The sequence below is a fragment of the Silurus meridionalis genome, chromosome 5 (genome assembly GCF_014805685.1).
Source record: "Silurus meridionalis isolate SWU-2019-XX chromosome 5, ASM1480568v1, whole genome shotgun sequence".
NCBI lineage: Eukaryota > Metazoa > Chordata > Actinopteri > Siluriformes > Siluridae > Silurus > Silurus meridionalis.
In genome coordinates, this window is record NC_060888.1 from 20,574,144 (window position 1) to 20,600,350 (window position 26,207).

The 26,207-nt window shown below is 39.1% G+C and overlaps 1 protein-coding gene across 2 annotated transcripts; it reads right to left on the reverse strand.

The window, feature by feature from the left end:
- Positions 1–914: 914 nt before the first annotated feature.
- arhgef37 (Rho guanine nucleotide exchange factor (GEF) 37) lies at positions 915–24,965 on the reverse strand. Of its 2 annotated transcripts, none has more exons than XM_046850196.1 (13): positions 24,498–24,965; positions 14,707–15,033; positions 13,676–13,805; positions 13,015–13,162; positions 12,120–12,319; positions 11,845–11,975; positions 11,406–11,510; positions 11,038–11,151; positions 10,462–10,779; positions 10,022–10,150; positions 6,346–6,541; positions 5,417–5,589; positions 915–2,152 (listed from the first exon to the last, which is right to left on the reverse strand). In XM_046850196.1, exons 2-13 carry the CDS (start codon positions 15,013–15,015, stop codon positions 1,943–1,945), a joined length of 2,163 nt encoding a protein of 720 aa, XP_046706152.1. In that variant the 5' UTR covers positions 15,016–15,033; positions 24,498–24,965; the 3' UTR covers positions 915–1,942. The 2 variants fall into 2 exon arrangements, with proteins under 2 accessions (XP_046706152.1, XP_046706151.1); XM_046850195.1 differs by lacking the exon at positions 24,498–24,965 and adding an exon at positions 16,078–16,274.
- Between the last annotated feature and the right edge of the window lie 1,242 nt (positions 24,966–26,207).

Here is a 26,207-nt window from a genome sequence, read left to right on the forward strand (position 1 = left end):
ACCTATAGGTTTACTATATTCCCATAAATCCTCTTATTCTCATCTGATTTCCTCTGTACATTCTACTCAACACTACACACACACACACACACACACACACACACACACACACACAAAGACATAAGGGAGCCTCATTGTATTAGATTAGCATCCCACCCTGGCTTTGAGATGAAGGTTAAAAAAAGGAAGGGGAGTAACAAATCAGTGTTACGCGAGAGAAAACAGACGCACTAACAGCGTCATAGAGGGAGTGCAGCAAGGCAGAGGGATCCTACCGACAAGAAGCTATTTTTAGCCTAGTGAATAGATAAATTTATTTATAGTGTGTTGTGCCACAGTGAGGGGGCGGTAGCTGAAGGGAGTCAATGCATCAAATCATTGCTGACAAGTGACTATGGCTGAGGGAGGAGACAGTGACAAACACTGAACATGCATCTGTGTGCAGCAAGCGAGATACAGCCATGACTGGTGGTGCAGTGACATTCACACGCTCTCACAGGAATGGCTGTGTTTGAGCTAAATGCAGCACCGAACCCTGGATTCTGCATTCAAAAATAAATCCCTAATCAGTACCAACAGGGTCCATGTCATGTGTGTCAAGCTCCAGCCATCAGCAGATCGCCAAGTCGTCACTTTTATAATCTGATGGGAAAAAAATTAAACAAAATGAAAACATGAGCAAAGAAAATTGTACAAATTGTTCTGAGCAAGTGGACGATTTAATAGGTTTAAATACAACATAAACATGTTTATACACTTTTCAAAGCTTTGACTGGGGACCAAAAATAATTTAATAGATTCCAGTGTCTGAGTAAAGCTTTACAATAGAACAGGAGGACAAAAACTGCTTCTCACCAGAGTGCAGAGATTATTCTACCTCTGTTTTCTTGTTTAAAGCTCAATACTTATAGAGGTAATGCTTACAACAGAAGCCACAATGCTTTTATTTTTTTAGTATGGCCACAAAACAATTCCACACAACAGTGAACAGCAGAGAATCCATGATTACTTAGGAGAACATACGGTGGGTAAATCAGTGAACAGAAAAAGCTTATTCCAGGGAAGAGATAAACTATGAGAATGGAGCTCTGCGACCCCTGGTGGAGCGCAACAGTAACTGCCGGCGTGCAAACACTGCAGCATGTAACTGGTTTGTGCAGAAGTTCAGTGCAACACGTACAAACAAATGGCAAAAGACAACTACATCATCCTGATTTAAATGTTCTGCAATTCAAAATTTCAGGTTAAAACATATAAATGATGTTTCAATATAGATATAATAACAATAACAATATAGCCTTCAATTCCACAGAATCTCCTACTATAAAAAAAACATTCCAGTACCTTCTATACATTTCACTGAGGAATAATTTTATATTCTGTTAAAAAACAATCAGTAGTAAACCTTGTTAACACTGACAACAGTCTTACAGGTTTAAAAAAAACAAGCTCAAGCTTATCCAGTTTTAGCAATAATGTCCTCTTCTGCATTAATATAATTCAAATCCACATTAAGTTGTTGAGCTTCTCAGAGACACTTAATACAGAACAGAGCTTGAGGCCTAGAAGCAGTCAGTCATCTCTTCATCCTCTCACTGTATCACTTTGCACCCTCGATCACGCTCAGTCAGAGAGCAATTCGAACAGACAAATAATTCTGCAGAAGAGTCTGTTACACCCACACGGTACACACTCCATCAGTGCCGCACAGCTCATCTCCACCTGGTAGTTTGGCTGTGACAAACGGCCCCCTCTGCAGCAGCTTTGAACCGAGTTGATCTACAGGTGAGGCATTCGATGAAGCCCAAGCACCACTCCAGCTCACAGACTGGTCAGAGGAACCATCTCATGCCCACACTGGCATGGAGAGCTCTTCAGAAAGTGTGTGCACACAGTGACTAGTGTGTGTGTCTGTAGTGTGCACATGCTGTGATGCTAGACTCTAGAGGTGAGGCAGGGTGGGCGATGCCACCACTGAGGGCAGAATGGCGAGGTAGTTGGAGGGGACGTAGCCTCTTTGACCCCGCGCCTCCACCAGGCTCCACTCGGCATTGCCCCGCTTATCGTGTGGTTCTACCACACGCACCGGTTCTCCGGCCCGCAGAGACAGCTCGTGACTGCTCTGTGCTGTGAAGTCGTACCCTGCAAACACCTAAAAAAAACAGAAAGGGGGGGTAATTAATAAATGTGTTTTTTTCCACTTCTGCCTAACTGTAGAGCAAACTGGGATGCGGCCCAAGCGAAATAATTCACAGTAGCCATTTGTAGAGGATGAATACATTAACAATACATTACGTAATAATTGTATACAGCAGAAGGAAAATCCATCCACACGCCGCTATTAGTCCTTATTTTGTTTCTTTAATAAACGCAGCAGCTTTCAAGAAAACAACTTGTGTAACAGCAATGCTGGATTCTTCATTCTGAATGGTCTAATACTGTCCAGATCTAGCATTAGCTGCAGCAGCAAGGGATATAATAAAGGGGATATGTTATTGTTTCTACAGCTATAATTAACAGGTATAGCGGATACATTACATAAACCGATAAAGAACTAATCACTGTTATGTTAAAAAGTATTTAAAGGTTGTAACTTCATGTTTACACCTGAAAGCAATTAATAAATCAGTTCAAAATATTTTTATTTGTATGGTGCTTGTAACAATGAATATTGTCTTAAAGCAGCTTTAAAGAGATAAAGAGGTTGTGAAGGACTTCCATGGTACATCATGCATACATAGGATGCTTATTTTTGTTATCAATTTCAAGAAAGAAAAGAGGGATAGTGAGGGAGCTGCTATAATATATATATATATATATATATATATATATATATATATATATATATATATATATATATATATATATATATATATATATATATATAAACATACACACACGGTGGGGGAAATAGTTATTTGATCCCCTGCTGATTTTGTGAGTTTACCTGCTTACAAATAAATGAACTGTCTAGAAGAATTATGGCAGGTTTATTTTAACAGAGAGACAGAATCTAAAAAAATAATCTATAAGTCTCGTAGCCCATTCTAACCTTGTGCAGGTTTATAATCTTGTCCCTGATGTCCTTTGTCAGCTCTTTGGTCTTGCCTATTGTGGTGAAGAGGTTTGAATGAAAGAGGTTGATTCTGTGATTCTCTTTTATACACATTTGATATTAGGAGTACTTTCTTAAAGAGACAGGACTAATTTGGGTGTGTGGGTGTCAGAATATTTGCTTGTTGGTAGGGGATCAAACACTTATTTCATTAAATCAAATACAAATTAATTTATAACCTTTCTTTAAATTATTTTTTATTAAATTTTTTTATATTTTGTCTCTCTCTCTGTTAAAATATACCTACCTTAAAAAGTCTAGACTGTTCATTTCTTTGTAAAGTTATTTCCCCCCACTGTATATATGTGTATTAGGTGTGTATGCTAGGGGTATAAAAAAGAAACTAGAGTTAGTGCAGTGTCACTGTGGCTACACACTGCATAGCAAAATTAGATTTTTTTTGCACATGCATGAAAAAGCTGAAGAATTTATAGCGTTAGTCCCTATTCCAAATTCCACATATCGCGGGAGTAAATGAATGAAGGATGGAAGGAATGAAGACATTTGTTTAATTATGCTGATAGAACATATCGTTAGAATATTTTATATTAAATGTAACACACACACACACACACACACACACACACACACACACACACACACACACACTTGTATTACCCAAATGCGGTCTAACAAATGTAAACTTTCATTTAATTTTTCTATTTAAAAAAATGTATTTAATCAATTTAATTGATTATTCAATTGATTCAATATAATGAAAACGCCAATTGCATTAATAAGATTTATTCTATTTGTAAAATATTATCTTATATATTGTTTAACCACGCAGGCATTTTATTGAAAATTGTTTTAAAAATGTAAATAAATTGCATTAATAAAAAACGATAAGCAATTTTATGTTTTGCTTTTCTTCCCCCTCACCGTACTGAAATTGAACTGAACCGTGAACTTTGTGTACTGTTACAGATAGCAGAACACCCAATTGTGTTTTATTTCCTTTTTTTAATTAAAAAGAGGAAAAATTGTAGATTCTGGCATACAAAGCAACAGGGAGTTTTACTGATGTTGTGCTTACTTGTTCTTTGTTGGTTTTACACTCCATTATATACACAATAATGATATAAACATTAACTTATTTACTGTTCTTATGCCAAAGCAAGATTCAAAACATAGAAAGATTAAGCACGCCCCCACGTGGCCATTACATGTAATGCCTTCTACAAATAAAACGTCTATCAATCACAAATACATGCATAAACACTCTGCACTGTCACTTTAACTCTGGACTTGCACAGCACAGTGCCACTTTATACCACACCATACTGCACTTTAAGGACAATGGTCTTGGTTTTTATTTTTCCTCATTCCATTCCCTTAATATTCCATTCCCCTTTATGATTGAATGCCGGACCGTCGTAAAAAGCATTTCACTGCATGTGGTACTCTGTATGTGTGTGTATGTGTCTAATAAAATTTGATTTGATTTTGATTTGAAGAGTATATAAACTACAGGAACAATCCCACAGTTCCTGATAAAAAAAATAAATAAATAATAATAAAAAAAAAACACAGATGAGGGCAGAAAGATGGCCATGAAACTCATGACCAGAATCACAACTAACACTTCTTGCTGTATTACTGAACCACCCCACCAAAACAAACAGCTTTTATATAGATTTTACATTGTGGGCAAAATATTAACCTCCCTCACCTGAGCTTACAAAGGTGAAGGATACAACAGATCTCTTAAATTGGATGTTGCCTGGCTGTGTTTAATGACCCAATGATTAATGACACTGTCAGGAAAAAAGAAGGTGCAGAGGAGGGGAAAAAAAGCCACACTTTTATGGTCACAGCTGCCATAAATCTCACACTCACACCCACCCAGATAGAGAGCAACTCATCTTGGCTTTAGATTTCTCAGTGAAGTTGGCAAAATAACATGCAGATTGACAGCCAAAGCACATGAATGAATTATTCAGTGCGAGTTTGCAACCATGGAGAATTAAAATTCTAATATGGTTGGCAAGGCTGTAATTTTACTCCTGTGTTCCACAGCTACGCAAAGCTCATGCACTCATTTACCCTTCCTTATATGTAGGCATATAACGCGTATGTTGATGCGAGGGTGTACTTTTTAATCTCTCTCTCTCTCTCGCTCTCTCTCTCGCTCTCTCTCTCGCTCTCTCTCTCGCTCTCTATCTATCTATCTATCTATAAATATATAATCTCTTTGTGGTTGATGCTCTCAAGGCAAAGCATCTTTGCAATAATACTCTTTGGATCTCCATCTCTCTGACACATAAATTAGACAAAACAGTAAGTGTCTGTGTTGTTTACCTGAAAGCAGGGTGTAGACATAGTGAGGACAGGCTGTATTCCTTGTGTGTATGAATGTCTCCGTGTCCCGGGCCCACTGGATGTCACATTGAGCACTGGGGAAGCTGGGGGCTGTGGCATGGCAACATGGTTGTAGCGAGCCAGCCTGGATGCTGGAACATAACCCCTGGGACCTGAAAAGACAAAAGACAGATTTTGGTGTATACATAATACAAAGTGACAACAAATGAGCAGTAGAGACTTTTTAATACTTGTACTGTCTATATTACAGTCTAAACTATAGTCTAAGTTATTTATGTCTGTTTGTGAGTGACTAACAGCTGGAACCAAAATCCTTGTGTGTGTCAACACACTTGGCCATTAAACCTGATTCTGATGCTATAAACACCTCCAAAACCTGTTAAAGGGACAAACCAACAAATTCACTTTATATAAACTTACTTTTTAAAACTACGCCTTTGCTTTCTTTGCTTTAGGAACCAACACAACCATAACCACAGAACCAAAATAAATTAAATAAGTACATAAAATAGAACACACGCCCTCCTATTACTGCAATAACCCAGTACAGTGTATGCCTTACAGGTAATAATGCGCTGACGTGCATAAAAAGTAAACAATATAATAAAATCCAGCATAGAACTAAATAAAATCCAGGCTTTAAGTAAATGAATCACAATTATTAATAAAAATCATAATAAACAATTATTTAACCACAGGGTGTAATCTTAAAAATAAGCTGTGGTTATTAAATCTGGCATGTAAATACAAAAATGCTGTAAGGGTAATATTGCATTTATTAATGTACAATAAACAATATTTCACTTTGCATGTGTTCAAGTAATTCTGTTAAAAAAGTTTGCATGGACACAAATGGATTATGTATTACTACATTTTTGCAATCTTGCTATTAGAGTGGTAAAGAATACCTCCTGCGTCCACCAGCCAGCGGCGACGGTCCCCTCGGGTGTCCATTTCACTGATCACAGCCACCAGCTCGCCTTTGTTCATGGTGAGGTCGAGGTCACGTGTGGCCACCACAGGCCCAGTCAGCTGGTAGATCTTTTCTGTGCCATGTTTGTCAATCAATTCTTTCAGACGCTTTTCAGACCATGCGACAACAGGCTGACAGACCAAACACACACACACACACACACACACACACACACACACACACACACACACACACACACACACACACACACACACATGCAAAGTGTCAAAATTATGTTTAAAACTATTTTTTTGTTGTCACTGATCAAAGCAAAACAACTGCACAGGATAATATAATGTATATAATACCACAGCACATTATATTATATATATACAGTACAGACCAAAAGTTTGGACACACCTTCTCATTCAAAGAGTTTTCTTTATTTTCATGACTATGGAAATTGTAGATTCACACTGAAGGCATCAAAACTATGAATTAACACATGTGGAATTATATACATAACAAAAAAGTGTGAAACAACTGAATATGTCATATTGTAGGTTCTTCAAAGTAGCCACCTTTTGCTTAGATTACTGCTTTGCACACTCTTGGCATTCTCTTGATGCCTACTTTGAAGAACCTACAATATGACATATTTTCAGTTCATTTTTTGTTATGTATATAATTCCACATGTGTTAATTCATAGTTTTGATGCCTTCAGTGTGAATCTACAATTTTCATAGTCATGAAAATAAAGAAAACTCTTTGAATGAGCAGGTGTGTCCAAACTTTTGGTCTGTACTGTATATATAATATATATAAACTTTTGGTCTGTACTGTGTATATAATATATATATACACAGTACAGACCAAAAGTTTGGACACACAAGGTGTGTCCAAACTTTTGGTCTGTACTGTATATATATATACAGGGAGTGCAGAATTATTAGGCAAATGAGTATTTTGACCACATCATCCTCGTTATGCATGTTGTCTTACTCCAAGCTGTATAGGCTGGAAAGCCTACTACCAATTAAGCATATTAGGTGATGTGCATCTCTGTAATGAGAAGGGGTGTGGTCCAATGACATCAACACCCTATATCAGGTGTGCATAATTATTAGGCAACTTCCTTTCCTTTGGAAAAATGGGTCAAAAGAAGGACTTGACAGGCTCAGAAAAGTCAAAAATAGTGAGATATATTGCAGAGGGATGCAGCAGTCTTAAAATAGCCAAGCTTCTGAAGCGTGATCATCGAACAATCAAGCGTTTCATTCAAAATAGTCGACAGGGTCGCAAGAAGCGTGTGGAAAAACCAAGGCGCAAAATAACTGCCCGTGAACTGAGAAAAGTCAAGCGTGCAGCTGCCAAGATGCCACTTGCCACCAGTTTGGCCATATTTCAGAGCTGCAACATCACTGAGTGCCCAAAAGCACAAGGTGTGCAATACTCAGAGACATGGCCAAGGTAAGAAAGGCAGAAAGTCGACCACCACTGAACAAGACACACAAGCTCAGACGCCAGCAAGGTGGAGGTGGAGTACTGGTTTGGGCTGGTATCATCAAAGATGAGCTTGTGGGGCCTTTTCGGGTTGAGGATGGAGTCAAGCTGAACTCCCAGTCCTACTGCCAGTTTCTGGAAGACACCTTCTTCAAGCAGTGGTACAGGAAGAAGTCTGCATCCTTCAAGAAAAACATGATTTTCATGCAGGACAATGCTCCATCACACACGTCCAAGTACTCCACAGCGTGGCTGGCAAGAAAGGGTATAAAAGAAGAAAATCTAATGATATGGCCTCCTTGTTCACCTGATCTGAACCCCATTGAGAACCTGTGGTCCATCATCAAATGTGCGATTTACAAGGAGGAAAACAGTACACCTCTCTGAACAGTGTCTGGGAGGCTGTGGTTGCTGCTGCAATGTTGATGGTGAACAGATCAAAACACTGACAGAATCCATGGATGGCAGGCTTTTGAGTGTCCTTGCAAAGAAAGGTGGCTATATTGGTCACTGATTTGTTTTGTTTGGTTTTGAATGTCAGAAATGTATATTTGTGAATGTTGAGATGTTATATTGGTTTCACTGGTAAAATAAATAATTGAAATGGGTATGAATTTGTTTTTGTTAAGTTGCCTAATAATTATGCACAGTAATAGTCACCTGCACACACAGATATCCCCCTAAAATAGCTAAAACTAAAAACTACTTCCAAAAATATTCAGCTTTGATATTAATGAGTTTTTTGTGTTCATTGAGAACATGGTTGTTGTTCAAATTAAATCCTCAAATAAAATTAATCCTCAAAAATACAACTTGCCTAATAATTCTGCACTCCCTGTATATATATATATATATATATATATATATATATATATATATATATATATATATATATAAAAAGACTGATAATAAATAAAATGCAAAATGAACAATATGTGTTCAATTGATGGGAATAATGTTCCCACACCTCTCACACACTTGACTCTGTGACAGCCACTGCAATGAAAGTAAAGACCTTAATCTGTCATATAAAATATCAAGATATGGTAAAAATGTAGCCTTTTGAAAAACTGATGAAGCGTGACAGTGGCGTCACTGCTACTTATTTTGTCAAACGAGATAAATGCAAGAGTTATCATCATAACAATGCATTTATGTGGAGCTGTCAGCTACAGACGCTGTTTCACCGTAGCAAAATGTAGTGCGGTTAGCATAATGTATCTGACTCACTGTTCTAATTATTGCCCATGACGACAGTATTAATGTCTTGCGAGCTTCTGCCAGGCTCAATGAAACCCTTGCCATAAAATACAGTATACCAAGATGAGGTCATCACTTCTTACACAACGTGACCTTTGAATTGTTGTTGTAGGTGTCGGGTGTATAATTAAAAAAGCCCTCAAAATGGGGCGGAAATTAGCCAGTCAGCTTTTAAGTTCATAATCATATCTACATGCCCCATATGAAAAAAGCAAGTCACAGATCATACACAGCATTTGGACGTTGGTGATTCAAGGCCTGATTATGATGAGGCCAGTATAAATGACAGTATCAGAGTGTAGTTTTTACTCAATAGCTTAAGCATGTTGCAATGCTGCATGAAAAAGCACTTCTCAACATTCTTGTCAGATGAAGAAATGATCTTATCAGTAACCACACAGACAGTGAGGTAATCGTTTTTAGCAAACAGGAAAGCCATACCATTATAAATAATGACAACTGTGTCCTGTGTCCTTATTTTGTTCAATTAAAATTAAAGGTTAAAAGAATATAACTTCATTTCTAGATTTTTTCCAATTTCTTATAGCCTGATCATATGGTTATACTAAAAGAATTGTACAAATAGACAGCAGATGTTTTTTCCCCAGCTGCAATACAGTATGCCTTGTCATACTGTGTTTAGCTTAGATAGGAGTTTGCTTAATGGGTGGGCTCATCTGAAACACATGACCCTTGTGCTGGATAATTCAATGTGAATGGTGCTACTGAGCACATTTTACTACACAATTCTGCTATGCTCACAAGCGCAAAAAAAAATGATTAAGTGTGGACATGCTGGAGCCCACACACACACACACACACACACACACACACACACACACACACACACACACACACACACACACACACACACAGGACAAATAGGTGGGTTCTGTGTTAGACGGACCTGCACAATGGGAGCGTTGAGCTCATCCTGAACGCTCTGACACAGCCTCTCCAGTTTCCTGGCACCCTCCAGCACTGTGCTCTCCGCCCACTCCCAGAATGCACTGTTGTCTAAATCAGTGTGTGGAAGCTGCATAAAGAAAGAGAAAGAGAACGATATAATTATAACATCTATGTTCAGAATTTTGGTCAAGATATATTTCTTGGTTGGTGGATCCCAGGGGTATAACCTGATAATGTGAATTGTTTTGTTTTTTTAGACCAATGTAGTAAAATGTAAAAATTCCAACTCTTGTTCCAACTAAGCACCAATGGACTCGTAAGAGCGCTAAACAAAGATCCGTTTCATTGACTGGATTACAGCAATTGGTTGCCTTAAGCTACGCCTACACTTTTTACACAAGCCATTGTGCTATTCCCATCTGCCTTTCTTCTACAAACCTGATGAGTAAAACTGGTGGTGAGCTGCTCCATGTCCATGGCCAGGTCCTTTTGGAGACAGCTGAAGGCACCAAGAGTGGCCCAAAGCAGCTGCAAGGCATTGGCATTGAATGTAGGCAGCTCGTTGAGCAACAGTGTGTTGATGGTCTTGTAGGTGTTGGCAATGGCCTGCTCATCATAGCTCAGGCTACTCTTCTCCTCAATTCTCTCAAAGTCAAACAGCTTGTCCTGCCTCTTGCGGATCAGGTTGCGAGGCCCAGCCATCAGCTCTTGCAGAGAAGACAATGGTTTAAATACCAGATTCTTTAGGCGAATCTCCTGCAGGAACCAAATGTACGTTTATTAACATATTCAGCACATAATCTGTACTGGATGATTGTTGGGGCTGACTGGGTTAAATGTTTTGGAATGGAAATTAACATTTTGAAACTTCTACTCTAAACATTGGCACAACATATCTGCCTTCTCTGTCACCTTCAGCATGCTCATAGGGGTCCAGAAAACTCATTAAAATGAAACTGAAAATGATCTGATATGACTCCTATTTCTATCGTTTATGCATAAACTTTCACTCACATAAACAGGGAATATCCAGAGTCTGAGTGCAACAGTAATTTCCTTTGAGAAGAGAGCAACCTTCTCGCCGTCCAGGTCCAAATCGGCCTCCTCTGGACTACAGCTGAGGAACCTCTGTAAGAAAAACAGTTCACAGTTCTGCATATTTACACTACAATATCCAAACACAGATGTGACAAATTGTCCAGATCCTTCATCCCAGGGTGAACTCTATATTGCTTTTTCCTCTTACCAGCTAAAACAGCAATGGAAATAAGCACATCAAGCAAAACTACCGCTGACAAATGCGACATTAGATGACAGAATATCTCAAATAAATTCATAATAATGGAAGAGTTTTTAAAAGGAACCTCGCATTCTTAACCTACCTGGAGGTGGCTGAGATACGCTGTCATGTTGGCATGCAGCTCTGTGACACCCTTCTCCAAGACAAAGAAAATGCCTGCAAGAGCATCAAACTCTTCATCCTTTAGCTAAATTCGATAAAGAAAAAAAAATAAGCATCACTTATAGGAGTAACAATGTGTCCTAAATGCATATAAATAGCAAGGCTTTTAAACTGTGCATATCTTTCCAGCAATCTGATTCTGAGTTTCGGCTGTTGCCTGTTGCTAAAACCCTGTTGTTGCTATTCACAGTGTGTGAAGTGTTAAAGACAGTATGCATGCAGGCCTGATTGCCCATCAGGCTCATTTACACTAAACATAAAACAGACAAAGCCTATGCAGATTGAGGATTAAGCTGAAACAGGGCGTAATCTCACTTTAAACAATGTATATGAGAGATTTAGCAAGCAGAGCACATTACCTTTGGTACAATACCAGTTTCATGTTTAATGTACTGGCCCAGTCTGGCGGTCTTCTTAGCAATGCTGTGTCCACTCAGTCGGTTGATTTTGTCTTTAATGGTCAGGGTTTCAGTTTTCTTGTACTTATCAGCTTTCCAAGTAAAAGAAAATGAAAAATACAATGAGTGAGATATGATAAACAGACCCTTCAGTGAATATACAAAAGCCAACCATAATTCCATAAGCAAACGGTGTTGATGTGTAAATGTTTCCATAACTAAAGTCAGGTTCTCACCCACTTCACGGAAGCGCTTGTACTCATTAATTCTACAGTTCAGCTGGACGGCGGTGTGGGCTGTGTGCTCCAGCAGAGAGTAGGCAGGATGCTGGGTATTAGTGTGCTTCTGTATGGTTTGCAACAGCAGGGGGTAGCGGGCAATTCTCTGTACGGGCATCACCAAGAAGAAGCTGAGAGTCGAGGCGTTCACGTCTGGTCTGGAGGAGACACAAAGAAAAGTGCAAAAAGTCCCTAATTGGTGCCGCTAATAATATAATGTGATAAACTGAACATTTTATTCAATTTTACAATTATTTGTATCACTTTTAACAAAGGAGATTGTCTCAAAGCAGCTTTACACAGATATAGTGGTTATAAAAGAATGTATACGTTTGTTCCCTAGAACTGAAAGTCCCTAATGAACAAGCAAGTGGCAGTAGCAAGGAAAAACTCCTTGAGATGGCATGAGGAAGAAACCCTTAGAGGAATCATACTCAAAAAGGAAACCATCCTTATCTGGGTGTTACCGAATGTCATTTTATATATGCAAGTATAATGCATTTCTTTGCACTAACTGCTTTATCTGTGCTAGATTACTGAATCTGTCTGGGGCACACATATTCATCCGCCCATTTACACTTGGGATGATATTTGTCTACCAGAAAGAAAAGGCAAAACAAATCATAACTTACTATATTGTTCTAAACATTGAAAAACTTCTAAACCGACATAAGTTATTTGAATAATAATAATAAAAAAAAACAACATTCACTTCATGTACCTTTTATCGACTCAAAAAAAAAAAAAAAAAAAAAGCTTTTAGGACATTATGTAATAAATGTGACAGACTGCTGAGACAATCAACCAGATCATTGATTCCAAGGTGATAAAAGGCTGTGTGATAATGACTTACGCAGAGGACTTGATGACTTTCACCATTTCTAGCCACTGGGCTTCCTTCTGCTTATAGTTGTTCTCTATAGCTGTGATGTTATTATAGTTGGCCAGATATTCCTTGTATGCTGCCTCTATGTCTTCTGACATAAGCAGGAAAGAGCTACCTACAAAAAAAAAAAAAAACAGTTCAAACTAAGGTTAGAATCAACATTAATATTTTTATCTGCTCAAATCTAAAAAAAAAACAACTCTAGCAAAGAATAGCTTGAGTCTTAAAAACAAGGTCATTTTTCTGTCATGGCTGGTAAAATAGCTTTTATTTTCAGCTTCAGTTTGGGGATCTGTTTACAACACCTTGAGGCTGAGAAGTATTTTTCTCACGTCCCTTTTGTTTGTACAGTCTGGTGCAATTACATCATTACATAGCAGTTTTCATAGTGTGGCTGAGCTAATTTTGGCACATTCCAATCAAACAACTCAAATGCTTGAAGTGATGGGTGTGTATTAGAAAATATGTACAGAGGAATTTGAACTTGAAATTCATGATTGCTCTTTGGCACTATGTATGTCTACAAATACACGATGTAGGTGTCTACAACGTAAGGTCACCCAGTGCAAAAAAAAAACACCCAAAGGAATCTGAACTTGACAGTCTAGTTTTTTCCTGTAATACTTACAGAGTTTTTCAAGGTACTGAGGATCACTAGGCTTCATGTCTGTCTGGTCTAGGATGCTGAGAAGTCGGCTGGACACATCCATCACTTTGTCAATGTGCTGATACATTCCATCCAGATTGGGAAGTGGGGGCTAGAGGGGTTACAAAAGGTATTTATGTAACATTTTGTAGCAGAGAACTGTTCAATTCACCTTCGTGATTGGGTGATGAATCATTTTCTATAACAGCAACATTGAGAATTGTGTAGCAGCAAATCACAGGATTTAATTAATTAACTTGTTCTAATATGTTATAGTTTCTTATGATCAATGATTCACAAAAACAGAATAAATGTTTTACATTGATATTGTGTCATTTTCTGTTAGATGTTTATTTGTAACTTTTTTAAGGGTCTAAATAACTAGAGAAACTAACTTGCTATATAGATGGAACACTTTCAAAAAGGGAAATTTTTTTTAGCATAGACAAGTTTCTGTTATGTGGGAAAAATTAAATATTACATTAGCCTCAAAAAAGAACAGTTCGCTTAATCAGATTACAGTCAAGTCTACAATCTACATACAGACTGTCTATTACAGCAATCTTAAACCTTTTTACACTATGGACCAGTTTCACACAAGACAATTTATCCACAGACCCAGAGGAGTGCGTAACAAAACAATATTGTGCATATATAATACCGAATTTTATTATTACATATATGAAAATGTAACTCAACTCACCATAAAGCAGAATCAGTGGAAACTTTAATTACTGATGCATAGAAAAAAAAAAGTGACTGAAACAAGTGCTGGAAATTGGCATGGGTGGAAGCGGTCACTGTGCACACCATGCAAGTCAACAGAATGGTAATAAAATAAACACTTTAAAGCTTTAATTCTTTCTGTGTGGCCTGGTACCTAATGATCGACGGCCCAGTGTTTGTTCACTACTGGTTAGAGACCCCTGGTCTATTAGATCGTCTGTGCTAAACGGATTGAATATGGAGATGATTAGATCAAACTTCAGAACAGAAGTGAGAAGAGGACCTACCTGTAGTTTCAGGAGATTGCCTTGGATAGTAACTGTGCAAATCTGCAGATGCTTCAAGTACTTCCTCTCCGTGTCCACCAGCTCTTGTATGGCCATGATCTGCCTCTGAGCTGCCCTTTCCCTTTCCGCTGCCTCTTCCTGGGCAGTCTTGGACTTCCTCTCTGTGTCCTTTTCTTCATTCTCAGTACTGTCCACATCTTCCACAGACACCACTGGTATCTGTCCTATTTCGTCTCCAGCCACCTCATTCAGTCCAGGGAGTTCCTCTGAGGTTCCCTGCCTGCTAAGCCTCCCAAATCGACGATTCATACCAGACCTGCCTGATAGCTAGAGAAACACAGAACTTCAGGTTAGCATTTTAAAAAGGCACAGAAACTTAGAGACATAATAAAAATGTGTGCCTGTCTGATTGGTGGAAAAACACAGAACTTCAGGTTAGCGTTGTAAAAAGGCTAGCACAGGACACTTAGAGACATAACAAATGAGATGACAAAGAGGAAACAAGCAATGTTTTTTCCAAGTCAAGCAACTGAAATTTGGTTTTAAAACAGCTAACAGCTCAATTCATTTAAATTATATAATCCTCCAGTCTGAAAAGGGTACCGCACCGGTGTCTTTTGTCTTCCAAACGAACGTTCGTTCGTTGTCTTCCGAACGAGCGTTCCGAACAAAGTAAGAACGATAAAACAACCCCTCAAAAGGAACAACAATCCTTAAGGTATTATTATGTACTAACAGTGCTACTCTACAATTATGTTCTTCTAGCCAAAGGGGAAAATACACTCTTGAGATTATTATTCATAGTACAATTAAATCCCAAATTAGCATGTTTGTCTAAAAATCTATGATTATTAAGTTCTATTATTGCTGTTTGTAGACCAGGGTGAGACAACCATGTGCGCACATAAGTGTCTCTTCTTAAAACGGTGCCACTTGCAGCACTTGCAGGTTTTCATATGGTCCTTGACCTTAAGAAACCCTGACTGAACATAAAACAGTCTTCATAGAAATATGCTGCATGACAAATAAAGGAAACAACGTTGCCAGGAAAGCATCAAGAACAATGTTTTCACTCTGTTCATATGACTGTTCTCATCAGCTGTGTCAACATTTACGGAAATACTAAGCTTCAGCGTACACTTTTTTTCATGAAGCAAACCACACAGATATCCAACAGAGATAAATCACATTAGTTCAGATGAGCTCGCATGTACACAAAACCGCCCATGCTCAGCACGTTTTGCTGAGCTCTGACAGCCCTGTATAAAGTGGTGCAGTGCAGTGCAACCCGCCTGCAGTCGAGCCAAGAGGAAACCGGCAGGTTTGTAACCAAACAGATCGCTTAAAATATCTATTAAAGTGCATCGTTACCTTCATAGTTAGAGAGCATTCGGTGCTGGTTCTTCCTGTGTAGACAGAGCGCAGGCAGAGAAGTGTGTTTCAGAAGAGGAAAGTCTGGCACCAGCACACACAAACACATACACACAATCTGGCTGGGGTAACTTTCTCCACTGAGTCAGACTGCAGGGCCTCATGTGGCATGGGTGTGTGACTGAAGGGGGATGGGTGGGTCAGTGGAAAAGTGGAATCAAAGGAAGGAGGGGCCAATAGCCAGAGGAAAAGGGATAAGGCCAGTAGGGACGAATAGACACACACACACACACACACACACACAAAAGTTGAATAGGCTGATGGACAGCAGCAGCTTACAAACAGGAAGTGAAAACTGCTGAAGGAGCAGGCTAAAGTGTACACAAAACCAGAAGCAGGATGTGCACACACAAACAAACAAAAATCTAAGTAGACAATGAAAGAAAATTATAGGGGACCATTAGTGTGCTATCTGAAATTACACTATTAAACGTAGCATTTAGGAATATACTATGGATGGGATATTTAAACCAGGCGCACAATCATTTACACCTCAGGGCAATTAAGCATACCCAATTCACCCATTGCCATGTTTCAGGGAGGGGGCAAGAAACCAGAGAACACAAAGAACTCACACGAGAAGACACCATTGAGAGAACCTGGATCAAACGGGGTCAATGATGGCAGACACAGAGATTTGTGTACTTGTTGCACATTTTAAAACGTGTATATAAGAGTGGGAATAAATAGCTTAAGTGGACATTTAAATACTGCAGGATAGAGGACAAATTAAAAAAGACACAGATTAAACTTTATGTTAAAGGCGTAAACATCCTTTCAAAGCTGTAGCAGTTGTGATTTACTTGCACACTATTGTGAAAGTTAAACAAAGCACAGACAATCAACTGAGTAGCTGTGAACAAATTACCAAGGCATGGTGCAAATTATACACAAACGTGCACATGATCTGCTGTCACACAACGCTACAGAATAGATATCATGTAGCTACCTGCTGCCTTGCAATAAATGAAAGGGAAGCTCTCTGGTGAAATCCTACATGGTTAAAGCTGCCTCGTTTTCATTATATTAACCACAATTTGACTACAAACCACACGTTTGTTTAGTCATGCACATGCTGTGATTCATTAAATTCCAACAATGCTCATGTAAAATGACTTGGCTTGGTCATGATGCTCACAACAGACAATGGAGTATTTATACACCAGTTGGTCAGAGAACTTATTTCTCTACTAATTAACCTAATACAAATATAAAATCATATATAACATCAAATTTAAAAAGATTTGTCTATGATACCTCATGCACTGAATAAATGAAATATATATAAACAGTAAAAGGTACACTAAAAAGTACATTTCTTTTTAGTCTTAAGATGCTGGTAAAGGAAAGAAATTTAAAAACAATGATTAAATAAGGTTGACATTGTTCTTTCACAAATCAGAATGTCGAGTTAAATCATTGTGGGAAAAGATGGCTAAAAGATTTAAGGATATCTTCATTGAAATTAAAGAAAATATGTACTACATTAGGATAATTTCACCATCACACCACTAAGTTGGTAATAATTTTCCTATAATGACACAACCTGTTGATTTTATTTACGTATCTGGCAAACATCCAAGTCTCATCCAAAGAGAAAGTCTGTTTAGCCCATTACTATTATTATTATTATTATTATTATTATTATTATTATTATTATTATTATATTATACTAAGCCACTGTAGCACCACTTCCCCATAATAATTATTTCACTTATAGTATCTTACAAAAGTGACTACACCCCTCACATTTGAGCAACCATTTCAGTGTATCTTCCCAAGGGACAATACTATAAAAATGAAACTTGGATATATTTTAGAGTAGTCAATGTGCAGGTTGTTTAGCAGTACAGATTTACTGTCCTCTGAAAATAACTCAAAATACAGCCATTAGTGTCAAAATATCTGGCAACAAAAGTGAGTACACCCTGAGTGATAACAGCTGTATGTTGCTTAACCATGCAAAGCCACATGTCCTATTCATCATGTTTCTGTTTTGGTCTGCTTGAAAGAAACGTACAAATGTGTGTATCTTGTATTAGAGCAGTTGATATTTGGTGCTTTAGGTACAATTCTCTCAACATGGCATCCCATGGAAAAGAACTCTCTGAAGATTTGAGAATTAGAATTGTTGCTCTCCACAAATATTGCAGAGGCTATAAAAATATCTGTAATACCCTGAAACTGAGTTACAATACAGTGGCCAGGATCATACAGAGGTTTCCCAAGATGGGTTCCACTTAGAACAGGCCTCGCAAGGGTCCATCAAAGAAGTCGAGTCCTTGTGCTGTGCGACAGGTGCAGAAGCTGCGTCAAAAAAACAGACACGAGTGCTGCCAGCATTGCTTTAGAGGTTGCAGAAGCAGAAGGTTTGCTTGTCAGTGCTCAGACCATACAGCACACACTGCAACAAGTCAGTCTGCATGGCAGTCATTCCAGAAGAAAGAATCTTCTGAAGCTGGTTTACAAGAAAACCTGTCCAAGAGCATGAATTACTGGAACCATGTCCTGTGGTCTGATGAGACTAAAATAAACTTGTTTGGCTCAGATGGTGTACAGCATGTGTGGCGACGTCCTGAGTAGGGAAACACTGATTACAATATGTACTGAAATTCTGAAGCAGAACAAGATGCTCTCCCTTCAGACACTGGGCTGAAAGACAGTTTTTCAACATAACGACCCCAAACCCAACATCAAAATGACAACTGCCTTGCTAAGGAACATGAAGGTGATTGTGTGGCCGAATATGTCTCCAGCTCTGAACCTTATTAAGCACCTGAAAAGCATGCGCAAGCGGAAGGTGGAGAAGCATCATGTGTATAACATCCTGCAGCTCCGTGATGCTATAATGGAGGAGTGGATCCCAGCAACAACCTGTGCAGCTTTGGTGAATTCATTGCCCAGGAAGATTATTGCAGTGCGAGATAACAATGTACACATTATAATACAAACAGACAAAGTTCTTACATTTTCACTTAGGATGTACTCACTTTTTTTTTACCAGCTATTTTGACAATAATGGCTGTATGTTGAGTTATTTTCAGAGGACAGCAAATTTGTACTGTTATACAAGATGCACATTCACTACTCTAAAATATATCCAAGTTTAATTTCTATAGTGTTGTCATAATGTGAGGGGGGTAATCATGTTTGTGAGATACTGTATATAAGTAAGCACCAGCATTCCTTAGAGATCTCTTATCGTATCATAACTAACACAAAAATCTTTTTTTATGTGAAGTGAAATATATTAAGATTTGGTCGATGAAGGAGAACTAAGAATTCTTTTTTGGATTGACCTAACTCGCTTTTCAATGTAATAATTAAAATATATTATAATATCAGAAAACTTAGACATTGAAACTTGCATTACATAAGGAGACTGTGGAAGTATTTAGGTTTACCGTTGTAATGCTGTGCGACACATTAAAAGCTCACTTTGCGACTCAAGCTTTGCCACACGGTGCCGATTTCATTCTTTTGTATTTGTATCCTCTTTAAAAGGGAAAAAAAAGGAATCTTCTAGTCTTACCCTGATTTTGCCTTTGTGCAACACATTGGTTTTGAAATTAAACATGGATTGTTATAATAATTCATATCTCTAATTAAGAAAAATAAATATATACATTTTTCAAAAAGTTTTATTCCATAATCTAGCTAAACGCTACTAGGTAACCAGTTGCAACACACCTCTTATTTAGGTAATATGCTGTATATTTTTGTTCTCATTAAGTAATAAAAAGCCTTGATACATTTAAATAAACAAACACATGGTGCATTATCTTCTTCTTCTTCTTCTTCTTTCGGCTGCTCCCATTAGGGGTCGCCACAGCGGATCATCCGTCTCCATACCACCCTGTCCTCTACATCTGCCTCTTTCACACCAACTACCTGCATGTCTTCCCTCACCTGGTGGCTCCATCCTCAGCATTCTTCTACCAATATAATTCATGTCCCTCCTCTGCACATGTCCAAACCATCTCAATCTCGCCTCCCTTACCTTCTCACCAAAACATCCTACATGTGCTGTCCCTCTAATAAACTCATTTCTAATCTTGTCCATCCTCGTCACTCCCAACGAAAACCTTAACATCTTCAGCTCTGCTACCTCCAGCTCCACCTCCTGTCTTTTACTCAATGCCACTGTCTCTAAACCAGACAACATCGCAGGTCTCACCACAGTCCTAAAAACTTTCCCTTTCATTCTTGCAGATACTCTTCTATCACAAATCACTCCTGTCACTCTTCTCCATCAACTCCACCCTGCCTGCACTCTTTTCTTTACTTCTCTAACACACTCTCCATTACTTTGCACTGTTGACCCCAGGTACCTGAACTCCTCCACCTTCTCCACCTTTTCTCCCTGCAACTGCATCACTCCACTGCCCTCCCTCTCATTCACACACATGTACTCTGTCTTACTCCTACTGACTTTCATTCCCCTTCTCTCCAGCGCATATCTCCACCTCTCCAGGCTCTTCTCAACCTGCTCCCTACTCTCACCACAAATCACAATATCATCTGCAAACATCATAGTCCAGGAGACTCCTGTCTGACCTCGTCCGTCAACCTGTCCATCACTACTGCAAACAGGAAAGGGCTCAGGGCCGATCCTTGATGCAGTCCAACCTTCACCCTGAACCAGTCTGTCGTGCCTACTGCACACTTCACTGCTGTCACACTGTCCTCATACATGTCCTGCACCACCCTCACATACTTCTCTGACACACCTGACTTCCTCATACAATACCACAACTCCTCTCTTGGCACTCTGTCGTACGCTTTCTCTAAATCCACCAATACACAATGCAATTCCTTCTGTCCTTCTCTATACTTCTCCATCAACATCCTCAAAGCAAATAAGGCATCTGTGGTGCTCTTCCTTGGCATGAAACCATACTGTTGCTCACAGATGGTCACCTCCTCTCTCAGCCTGGCTTCCACTACTCTTTCCCATAACTTCATGGTGTGACTGATCAACTTAATTCCCCTGTAGTTACTGCAGGTCTGCACATCTCCTTATGCTTAAAGATAGGTACCAGCACACTCCTTCTCCATTCCTCAGGCATCCTCTCCCCTTCCAGAATCCTGTTAAACAATCTGGTTAAAAACTCCACTGCCATCTCTCCTAAACATCTCCACGCTTTTACCGGTATGTCATCTGGTCCAACCGACTTTCCATTCTTCATCCTCTTAATCGCTGCTCTCACTTCCTCCTTACTAATCCTATCTACATCCTGCTTCACCAACTCCACATCCTCAACCTTCTCTCTCTGATTTTCCTCATTCATCAGCTGCTCAAAATACTCCCTCCACCTTCTCAACACACTCTCCTCACTAGTCAACACATTTCCTCTCCATCCTTTATTGCTCTAACTTGCAGTACATCCTTCCCAGCTCGGTCCCTCTGCCTGGCCAATCGGTATAAATCCTTTTCTCCTTCCTTAGTGTCCAACCTCTTATACAGCTCCTCATATGCCTTTTCCTTGGCTTTCGCCACATCCCTTTTACCTGCTGCCGCATCTCCTTGTACTCCTGCCTACTTTTCTCATCACTCTGTCGATCCCACTTCTGTTTTGCCAACCTCTTTCTCCTAATGCTCTCCTGCACTTCCTCATTCCACCACCACGTCTCCTTGTCTTGCTTTCTATTTCCAGATGTCACACCAAGTACTTTTCTAGCTGCCTCCCTCATCACTCCTGCAGTAGTTGCCCAATTATCCAGCACCTCTTCACCACCACCAAGCCCCTGTCTGACCTCTTCCCTGAACCTCACACTACACTCTTCCTCCTTCAGTTTCCACCATCTTATTCTTCTTTCAATCCTTACTCTACTTTTCTTCTTCTTCGCCTCCAAAACCATCCTACAGACCACCATCCGATGCTGTCTAGCTACACTGTCCCCACGCCAACACCTTACAGTCTCCAATCTCCTTCAGGTTGCATCTCCTGCATAGCACATAGTCCACCTGTGTGCACCTTCCTCCACTCTTATCGTCACCCTATGATCCTCCTTCTTCTTAAAATACGTGTTCACCACTGCCATTTCCATCCTTTTAGCAAAATCTACCACCATCTGCCCTTCCACATTCCTCTCCTTAAAACCATACCTACCCATCACCTCCTCATCACCTCTGTTCCCTTCACCTACATGCCCATTAAAGTCTGCCCCAATCACCAATCGTTCTTTCCTAGGTACACCATCTACCACTTCATCTAATTCACTCCAGAATCTTTCCTTCTCCTCCATCTCACAGCCAACTTGTGGAGCATAGGCACTGATGACATTTATCATCATCCTTCAACTTCCACCTTCACGATCATCACCCTATCAGAAACTCTTCACCTCCACTACACTCTTACTGTACTCTTCCTTCAGAATCACCCCTACACCATTTCTCTTCCATCCACACCATGATAAAACAGTTTAAACCCACCTCCAATGTTCCTGGCCTTACTCCTTTCCACTTGGTCTCCTGAACACACAGCATATCTACCTTTCTCCTCTCCATCATTTCAGCTACCTCTCTCCCTTTACCCGTCATAGTACCAACATTTAAAGTACCAACCCGAACCTCTACTCTCCTACACTGCTCCTTTTTCTGCCGTCTCTGTAGACGTCTTCCTCCTCTCCTTCTCCTCCTTCGGCCAACAGTAGCCCAATTTCCACCGGTACCCTGTCGGCTAACGATACCTGTGGCGGCCGTTGTTAACCCGGGCCTCGACCGATCCGGTATGAAATTCTCATTTGTGATCCGCATATTTGATTTGGCACATGTTTTACGCTGGATGCCCTTCCTAACGCAACCCTCCCCATTTACCCGGGCTTGGGACTGGCACTAAGAGTGCACTGGCTTGTGCCCCCCTAATGGCTGGGTTACATGGTGCATTATAATTCATTTTAATACTTAGGGAGCCTTGGATTTGTGAATGATTTCAAAAAGTGTTAATGTCAGAAAAAAATAAATAAAAAAAAAAGAAAAGTGACAAATTTTTTTACACCCTTGTGGAAAACATGAAAGAAAATGAAAGATGTAAAAAAAATTATTCAACATGTGGACACTGCCTATAGGACATTCAGGTAAATCCGGTAAGTTAACATTCTTTGTTTGTCAAAAGTTTGGAAACACCTACACTTTATCACTATTGAGATATGCATGCATGTTCTTTTTGGCGTTTTGTTTATATGCAACTAACAGAGTCATTCAAAAGCTATGAAGATGTACATTAAAAAAATGATGTTAAGCTTTATATTCATTGAGAATTTTTTAATAAAATAAATCACCCTTAGCATTATTAACAGCTTTTTACACTCTTGGCATCCAGACAGTTAGTTTCTCTAAACATTCATCTAAAGAAATAATTCTTGTAAAACTTGCCAAGGTATTCTTCACTAGTTAGAGATTTCTTTCTGACCTTGTGATCCAGTTCATCTGAGCAGATCGATGGGATTTAGGTGTGGTGATTGGGCAGACCATTTTATGATAGATATCGCTCAATCCAGCTGTTTGCTTTCTAAATAATGCTTACGCGGTTTGATCGTATGCTTCGGCTCACTGTTGTATGTTGAAGTTGGTCTCAATTAGCTGTAGTCCAGGCTGAATTATGGAAGTTTGGAATAGTTCCCATGTTGGTCCCATCCATTTCAGACAAATAAAGCTTCCATCTCCATGTTGAAGGTAGTCCGCTCACATCTACTCTCCGTCTTACACTTAAATTTCAGTTAGAAACGAAATGTACAATTTGGAGTCATCCGGACTCACTATTCTTGCATGTTTTTGTCATTTACCTACTGTGCTACATATAAACAAAAACACACGCGTGCGGCTCAAAATCAGTAAAAGGTGATGTTTTCAAACTTTTGACAGGAACTGTAGAGTTCAAATGAAAAGTTCAGTTTCATTTCTTTCAAATCCAAACACATTAAATATAAGCCACGCATTTGACATATAACTGAATAACACTGTAGGTAACCTAAAACTACAATTCCCAGCATGAAAACACTGTTTCTGTACTCTTTCTTTACATGACGGTGTGTACACAAGTTTTAATGCTAGAAATTAATTATATAGTATACTATATAGCCATATGGGCATGTATATAAAACAGGAGTGAATTATTATTTATCTTTAAAATGTAAATTAGTTTTGTTAATGCATTGTTTACATAAAGCTACCTGAGATACCAGAGTGAAGCGGAATGGTCACCTCTCCTTGTAAAAGCAAAAGTGAAGTATTTTGAAACATTTAGAAACATTTTGTGGTATTTAGAAACATTTAGAAACTAAAAACTAATGAAACTTATTTATAAAGTGAAGCAGGAGATGAAAGATGTGCAGGTGTGGACCTCGCCGCATCTTACCTACAGCCAGGAGGAGACCACCTCACTCATGTCGGAGAGCTTCATGCTGTTCAGACTCTCAGCACGGTTTAAAATCCGATTGAAAGGCTCAAGCGTGTTTTCAGACGTCAGTGTGAATTGAACGGAATAATCCGAAACCATGACTCAGGCCGTAACCTTCTGGCGACATTCCTCTCCGCGTCTTCAAGCCTGTCACGTGAGCACGCGCAACGCCACGTTCCCCACGCAGCACGTCAACACAAACTACAGGCTAGTAAGAGTCCAGTATGTCCACCCGAGTCCACAGTCCACCTCGGACACACGTGGGATATGATCCCCAGATCGCTGCACGACGCCACAACGCGGATGTAGGGACGCACTTTTAGCAGCAGAGCACCTGTCGGAACGTGACGTCAGCGCTTATCAAACAGCTATGGGGAAGTTGACAGGACAATTGACAGATATATATATATATCTGTTGACATTATGCGTGTGTGTGTGTGTGTGTGTGTGTGTGTGTGTGTGTGTGTGTGTGTGTGTTTTATAAAAAAAATTTGGAAATATTTGTGTTAAAAAACAAAGTGATATGGTGACATCGTGTGGACATTTAAAGTAAAGCAGCATGATCTAAAATTATATGTACAACAATCAGGCATACCATTATGACCACCGATCAGGCATAACGTTATGACCACCTGCCTAATATTGTGTTAGTTCCCCTTTTGCAGCTAAAACAATATGAGCTACCAGCCTTCACTTCCCTACATGCATCAATGAGCCTTGGCCGCACATGACCCTGTCGCCGGTTCACTACTGTTCCTTACTTGGACCACTTTTGATAAATACTGATCACTGTAGACCAGGAACATCCCACAAGAGCTGCAGTTTTGGAGATGCTTTGACCCAGTCGTCTAGACATCACAGTTTGGCCCTCGTCAAACTCACTCAAATCCTTACACGTGCCCAGTTTTCTTCTTCTAACACATCAACATTGAGGACAAAATGTTTCATTGTTGCCTAATATATCTCACCCAATAACAGGTGCCATGATGAAGAGATAATCAGTGTTATTCACTTCACTGGTTATAATGTTATAATGTCATGATGTTTGCCTGTTTGGTGTATACATATTTTTAAATAGTGGATAATAAATAGTAAATAATAGATAGAATAGAGAGTAATAAAAGGTGTTTTGAAATATAGAATGTTTATTTATTTATACACATGTTTATATTAAGCTATTAATAATAATAATAATAATAATAATAATTAATCTTTAGTTACTGCCTGAGGATCTGAGGGTCTGAGGAACTGGAGTCCATCCCAAGAACACTATATGTAAGGAAATACAACCTGGATGAAACACCACTTTATCACACACACACACACACACACACACACACACACACACACACACAAATACGTGGAAATACAACAGTGCAATTTAGAATTTTTTTATCCAGTGTAAACATCCCATGAACCTCCAAATAATAAACATGTTGCGTTTTTTATTTAATTAATTTTTATCTGTATTTCTCTACAATAATCAGCATTATAAAATACTGATTCAGCTTTGGATACTCAAGTACATTTAATGGTAAATACATTTGTACTGTTACATTAGTGAAAGTTTAAAGGCAGCACAAGTCGAGTGTCGAGTGTATCTCGACTTTAACTCAAGTACATGGTTTGTGTACTTCGTCTAACACTGGTTGTTAACTAATGTGAAGT

Bases quoted from the DNA above. Each gene is read 5' to 3' on its own strand.
- arhgef37 (XM_046850195.1), bottom strand. The intron at 10,780-11,037 runs GTGAGTGAAAGT...TGGTTCCTGCAG, and splicing joins TCTGGATATTCCCTGTTTAT to GAGATTCGCCTAAAGAATCT. The intron at 2,153-5,416 runs GTAAACAACACA...TGTTTTTTTTAG, and splicing joins TGTCTACACCCTGCTTTCAG to GTGTTTGCAGGGTACGACTT.